At 35.0% G+C, this 7,297-nt stretch overlaps 1 protein-coding gene across 1 annotated transcript; it reads right to left on the bottom strand.

Moving 5' to 3' along the window:
• Positions 1-510: 510 nt before the first annotated feature.
• Positions 511-2,426, bottom strand: LOC111889580 (cytosolic sulfotransferase 12). Its single transcript, XM_023885728.3, has one exon. It carries the CDS (start codon positions 2,424-2,426, stop codon positions 1,389-1,391), a length of 1,038 nt encoding a protein of 345 aa, XP_023741496.2. The 3' UTR covers positions 511-1,388.
• Between the last annotated feature and the right edge of the window lie 4,871 nt (positions 2,427-7,297).

The following is a 7,297-nucleotide window of genomic DNA, read 5'->3' as shown; positions in this document are numbered from 1 at the left end:
ATATTGGGTGTTTGACACGGACATATCAGAATAATTGGGCATAAACCTCATACCGTTGTGTCTATGTACGATCAGGAACAACTAATGACACAAGAACCACCATAATCAAAGGTAATTGTTAGTTTAAGTTGAAAAGTATAATGTTATAATGAAAAAACGAAAAAAAAGTAGGATGCTATAATGATATGGTGGTAATTGTATGTTTAGTATATAGTACAATGCTATAATGATATGTTGATATTTTGTAGTTTGGTGATTTTTGAAAAGTACAATGCTATAATGGAAAAATGAAAAAAAGTACAATGTTATAATGCATATGTAATATTGTGTATCATGTAGTTTGGTTATAGTTTGATATGTTGGTATTTTATAGTTTGGTATTTTTTTGGAAATTACATTGCTGCAATGGAAAATAGAATGCTATAATGATATGTTATGTATGATATATGTTTAAGTGTATTTGGAAAGTAGAATGCTATCATGATATGCTGGTTATAGTTAGATATGTTGGTATTTTTTTTTATTTTGGTAATTTTCAGAAAGTGCATTGCTATTATGATATGTTGGTAATATATTTTGTTTTCATTGTAGTTGGAAATGCTTCAGACGATACTAAAAGACCCGATCTATTATGCGGCTTTGGAAGAGTGGTTTTGCTCATTGGCACCACCAAATAATAACGAAGGAAATGATCGGATTGATGAGGACAAGTAGCTACTATTTTAGGATTTTATGAAATGTTTTGTTTGAAAGAATAGTTTTGATACGTTGCACTTTGTATGGATTAATATTTTGGATTGGTTGTGTATGGATTAATTAATATTTTGCCTTGGTTGCGTATTGATTAATATTTTAGGTATTCCTGTAAAATTGTAGCAGCTTTTATATATGTTATATTGTTTTCGATAATTTTAATGTTAAATAAACAAAAAAAATGAAAATTATTTTAGCATCGACACAAACCTATTGGCGGCGACGTTGTATAGCAGCGACACGCCTATAGCGGCAACACGCAAGTATTAGCGGCGACTAATAGGGAATTTGCGACGAAGCAATAGCGGCGACCTTTTTGTAGCGACATGTCGCCGCTAATACCTTTAGCAGCGACAACCCCTATATTTCGCGGCGACATGCGTCGCCCGCTAATGCCCGGAAATGTAGTGGCACAGTAACAGAAACACCTTACCTAAAACTATCATTGATTCACGAAAATGATTATAATGATAAAAAAATAATATTAGTTATGGTAAGGAACACAGGGATCGTATAAAAATAAAATAAAATAATCAGAAATAAACAATTTATTACGACCATTAGTTTCCAAAAAACGAGTTTCTTAAGATCGAATGTCTTTTTTCAAGAACAGCAAAGGAGTAGCGAATCCACCTTTAGTTGAAGGAGATATCCAAACCATGGAACTTTTCTCTGGTAATTCGATCTAAAGTCTGGCTCATTTCATTGGTGAGATGATTGGTCCAATCTCCAACTTCCCCTTTCCTGAAAAAAGCATCATTAGGTATACCCTCACGAAGATTGCCATGCTTATTAACCTCGCTTAAATTTTCGAAACTGCATAGTCTGATAATCTCTTGGACTGCACCTTCAGTCTCTTCTTTCTCTGTGAATGGGTAGCCCAAGAACTTCGCAACTCGCTTGACATGATTTAAAGTATCCGTTTTCATATCCTCGTACGTTAAAAATAGAACCTTTCCCGGGTGTTCTGAACTAACCTTGTGGTACCCTTTCACATGGTCCCAGTAAGGTCCTATTGGCATGACCCCATTACTAAACGAATCGAACGCCTCCTCAAATGTCAGTAGACTGCTCGATTTGTCTCTCAACTTGTTTGCAAAGTGAAACATAGAGACCAAAACATCTTTAGGGTTTCTACATAAATAAATTAGTCGACAATTCGACTGAAGAATGGATTGAGGCAATGAAATGTAGGGTATATGGGTAGCAAACAGTCGTGGTGAATGTGCTTTGGCATAAGTAGGTGTGTGTCTATATATTTCAGTCTCAATGAAAGGCAAACAGTTGTGAGGATTGGAGATGAGTAGAGGGTGAGTTGAAAGAGAGTTGTTTTTGTAGCGATTTCTGTTAACTATAGCAAACACGAGCGCCTTGAGCCATGTTGTGCCAGATTTTGGCAGTGTGGCCAAGTAGATATCTGTTGGGTGAGCTTTGAAAGTGTCTTGTAAGGCCATCACAGTTTCTATTGAGATTATACGCATCGACTGGTGCCAAAAGCCTTGGTACATGTATAGGTTTCCTGTAATCCAACCTCTCTCCTTGGGAAGCATTTGAAGCCTACCCTTGTATTTATCAAAAGTGAGGGCCATATTGGCTCTTTCTTTTTGACCTTCGTGACTGCATTTAGGTACAGATGAAAGAGAGAAAGCATGAGAAGCTATAGACATTGACATTATGACATATGAAGGTTATATCTATTCAATGAAATGAAACTATATTTTTTCTTTTATTTATAGATCCAATTCGTTTTCGTGTTTACTTTTCTAAATTTAATATTGGTCATGAATGGATATATAATACATTACATTTAAAGAACCAAGAAATCTTATAAAATTCAGGTGAAAATATTCATGTGATCAGATTCCATGAAGCTTGTTTTGCACGATTGAAACTTGTGTTGCGTGATTCTGTAACGATCTGATACGATACATTGCATGAACCAAGAATTCTTAATATTGGTCAAAGAAGCAATTAATGAACCAGTTTTGTAAATAATATTCAGAAAAAAAAAAGCAATCATTTAACTATCTCGTACGTTTTGAAACTAGTTTTTTAACTTTAAATCGAAAAAAAAAACGCTAAGCCCTATACCAAAAATGTAAAACTCCTCTTTCTTGAACATATACCACGATATTAACCATCCTCGATCTTTCTTGCCCTTTACTATGCGGTAATTATGTATGGATGCTATTTTACGATTATGAATCCTATGTAGAGACGATTTTCACTAGTGAACACCACCTCAAATGATAGTAGTTGTCTTGTGGAGTAAGGGTGGTCACGGATGCTTAGAGCATCCACACTCCATTCAACTCATGGAGAGTTGAATAGGATGTCAAGTAGGAGAGAGAATATATATATTTTCAAGTCAATTCTTAAAAAGTCAACAAATTTGCATTAGAAATTCATTCAACCGTTCAATGAACATTGAACGGTATACTTTCTCTCTCTTCCATATTATATTGAAATATAATCCATTGAACTCTTATTGCACTCTTATTGTGGATGCCCTTAAGGAAGTCTTTGTGTTCCTCTCTCTCTCTCTCACACACACACACACTAGTTCCAATAGTGAGCACCACCCCTATATGTATAATAGGTGTGTTGTGAAATTGCATGATCCTAATGTGACATTGTTTGCACCCGTAAATGTATTGTAAGGATACCCCTTAGCCTGATCGGTCTTCTCCACCACCACTGCCCACATGCATTAAATCTGACACACCAGCTTTTGAAAACAACTCCTATGGTTGTCGCATCTTTTTGCAAAATCGATCTAAGGATAAATCTCATGGCTTCCTCCACCACCTTCATCACTTGTGTTCATCTTTCTCCTTTTATTTCCATCAAAAATCATAACTATCTTCATCACCATTATCTGTCGAATCAAAACCACAAAACATCAAGAGTTTTTCTTGAACACTTCAAAATTGAAACACATGGCTCTGGACCTACTCATGCCCTCTCTTCATTTTCCTTCCCCTTCCACCACCGTAGATAGCTTTCGCAACTCGACACTCCAGCACCATCTTCGACGATACACTGAACACAATGCTTTCTCCGGTAAGCCCACCTGTAATTTCATCGACATTAAAATCAAAAAGGAGAAAATAAATCAAGAACAAACCCAAAAAATAAATAAATAATCAAGAACAAACCTAAAAAACTAAAGATAAATCTCCACATAACTTCTCACTAACCATATATCAAGCTAAGATAATGGAATTTATTGAAACCCAAATAAAACCTAGAAATCGAGATTCAAATTAAACACTTCATTTTCTAAGAACCTAAGCACATGTAACAACTTATAAATCAAACACATGTAAACCATGAATCAAATACAAAGAATCAATTTTATTGAACGAGGGAGAAGGATACGAGATTTCATGAAGGTTGGGTGTGTATGATTCTTGTGAAGTGTTATCTATATCTAGGTTTGGTGAAGTGTTATTTAGATCCATATTTGGTGAAAAGTGGGGGGTTGTTTGGTAAGATCTGAATCTTTAAGAAGTCTGAATTTTTAAGATCTAGATTTTTAACTTGTTGTTTGGTTGGAACCTTTGAACTCTTGTGCATAATTTTAAAAATGACCATTTTACTATTCTGTATCAAATTTTGTTGAATTCAGTTTTTCTATTTATAAAATATCCAAACTAACTTCTTCTATATATATATATATATATATATATATATATATATATATATATATATATATATATATATATATATATAACATCCTGTTTAGACTCAATTGGAGGTGAATGATGTTGGATAAGTGATTTAAACAATGGATTATTTGATGGAAGCTGAGGGATAAAATGGGAAAGGTTATGTTTCGGGCTTCTTGCATAAATTAAGGATTTTAATTAGAGATGTTTTTAGTCGTAGTATCAAGATAAAATTATAGATCTCGTTGATACATTTCCATGGATATAAAGATCATCGAAAACAGAGTCGAAATGAAGAAGTTATGGTTGTTTTAAGTTAAGCTGGAAAATGGAGCATGGCAATACGTTGGACGTACACTAGGTACTACGCTCAGAGTACTTGTTGAAAGGGGACATGTTTTAGGGGGTTATATTGGGCATAACTTATGGTACGAGGGGTGTATCATCGCAGTGTTAAAACCCTAATTTCGTGGTTTTGAACCAAATTTAAGGACTCTAACCCCTTGGGGGTCCTTCCTAACATCAACCTCCACCCTCTTGAGCCTCTAACTTGAAACCATATCCCCTAGAGAAAATATTCGGCCTTTTTATGTGTTTTGGGTGCATTTTGGAAGAAAGAGAGGTCCAAGTGTGTTGCTTGTTGGAGCTCAAGCTTGTAGATCTAGAGCCTACATTGTTTTTCTCAACTCCAGAAGGTATAAAGCTTGAACCTTGTTGAATACTTCATTAGATCTTGCTAGTTCTTGATTTTTGTGCCTTTTGGTCCATAATCTTGGTATGTATGAGTTTAGCTAACTCTAGACCAAATGAGTTGTCCTTTTAGACTTTTTTGGGTGCTTTGAGTCATAAAAATGTCATCTTGATTTCTTCCTTTCACCCATGGAAGAGATATATGTTGGGTTTTATGTACTACAACATCCTATGGTGCACACACAACCCTAAATGCTTTGGATCTAAGTTTTCTCTAGTTATACATGCAATAAAAATTTCCAAAGCATGAAGCCTACAACTAGCATACAATTTGGCATATGAATCATAAAAGTAAGTTAGAAGATTACCTCTTGTTTTAGCTTGTTGAATTTTGGCCTTTAAGAACTTAGCACCTTAAGTGTGATGCCTCAAACGGTTCACAACACACCATGAACAAATGGAGGACTTGAGAGAGAGGTTTGGACATACCAAAATCGGCTATCTTCTCATAGAATACTAGTGTGTTTGACTTTTAGCTTAGTGGATTAATATATAGTGTAGAATTCCAAGAGTTAAACCATAATCCACTTCCTTGGGCCTTAATCCAATAATCCATATGATAAACCCTTTGTACTAACTCTTCATGGAGTCTTACATGAACTTAGTCCATTATTAATCAATATGGATCATTAGCCCAAACTATACATGTATCGTTGATTTACTTAATCAGTCCCCGTTAATTTAATTAGTCTCTTTTGATCACCAAATTAATTCTTAATCAATACTAATTAAATAATATGATTTCTCCATTAATATATTATACTTATAATATATTAGTAAATCATAAATAACCTCTTACTCAAATATCCATCCTATCAAATTATGCTGGTGATATGCAACCCGAAATGGACCATGCTACTCTTGGGTCAAGTACATACCAATTATAGTTATGGGCTTAGACACCTAATCCAACAGTCTCCCAATTGGATAAGTCTAATAACTATTATTGCAAGTACGACTCCACAACCTGACTAGCAATCGTAGCTCTTAAAAAGCCGTTGTCGAACTCCGACCTTGTCCATGTGTTGTTTCCCGATTTTTGATATATGACGACTGACTAATTAAACAAATCAAATAAGTCCAGGATTGGGCAAGCTCTTAGGGTTTTCATCACTAAAACATCGAGGGGCCCACAGATATCGCTTGCATCTCTCTCAGGGTGAAAGGGACGGATAAACTTCAACTCATATGCATGCTCTATTTACTCATCAAATCACATACAACAATATGTTTTATAACACCAAGTTACTGGTGTGTTTTCATATCATCAACGTGCAACCGAATTGTAAACTGCAACTCATATCTCTCTGATTCAAGAATATAAGATATTATTGTCTCACAATCACTCGTGATAAAATCCATGAAGTGATTCAGATGAGCGTGGGTTTAATCCAATACTCAAATTAATCTTATTACTGGAGTACTCATGAACACTGCAACAAACATGTGCTATACTTTAGACAATCTACAATCAGATTCATGACAGTCTTGCCTCAATACCTACTTCTAAAGTATGATCGACTGTGGATGGTTTGAATAATCTTATTATTCGGGAAGTCAAAACATACGAAGTGAAACACAAGAATAATCGAATCCAATATGATCTCAAGACTTTTGAATATAAATAAAACAACTTTTATCTAATCACCATATTGATTACACATTATTCATTGTATAATGTTTCGATTAATCAACTTAATACTTGAATTAAAACAATAGTTATCCCATGCTCCAAGCATGCACACTATGTTTGCCGATGGTCCTTACTTTGTGAAATATGTAGCAACGTAAATTTTCAAAACAATTTTTTTCATTTCTAAAATGTACTTTCATCCATAAATAAAAACATAAATCCAATGTATCAATATCGTCATAACAAATGTATCAAATCCCAAGATCAAATCATATCCAAATCCACCGGTGTGTGTGCGAGTCAAGCCGGCGCCTTCCCGCGATCGTCACTAGTACCTGAAACACATTACACATAACACTGTAAGCATAAAAGCTTAGTGAGTTCCCCAATATACCACTTACACACATACGCCTTTACAAGCCATACTCTACACGACCTTCCTGTCCATCTGTCTCAGGGGACTTCAGTCCCAGTCCCAGTAGACCTTCCG

This window comes from Lactuca sativa, chromosome 5 (genome assembly GCF_002870075.4).
Source record: "Lactuca sativa cultivar Salinas chromosome 5, Lsat_Salinas_v11, whole genome shotgun sequence".
Lineage (NCBI taxonomy): Eukaryota > Viridiplantae > Streptophyta > Magnoliopsida > Asterales > Asteraceae > Lactuca > Lactuca sativa.
This window is presented reverse-complemented; position numbering and strand designations above follow the sequence as displayed.

What these genes read in the sequence shown, in the direction of transcription:
- LOC111889580 (XM_023885728.3), bottom strand. Translation starts at nt 2,426, where the DNA reads ATGTCAATGTCTATAGCTTCTCATGCTTTCTCTCTTTCATCTGTACCT.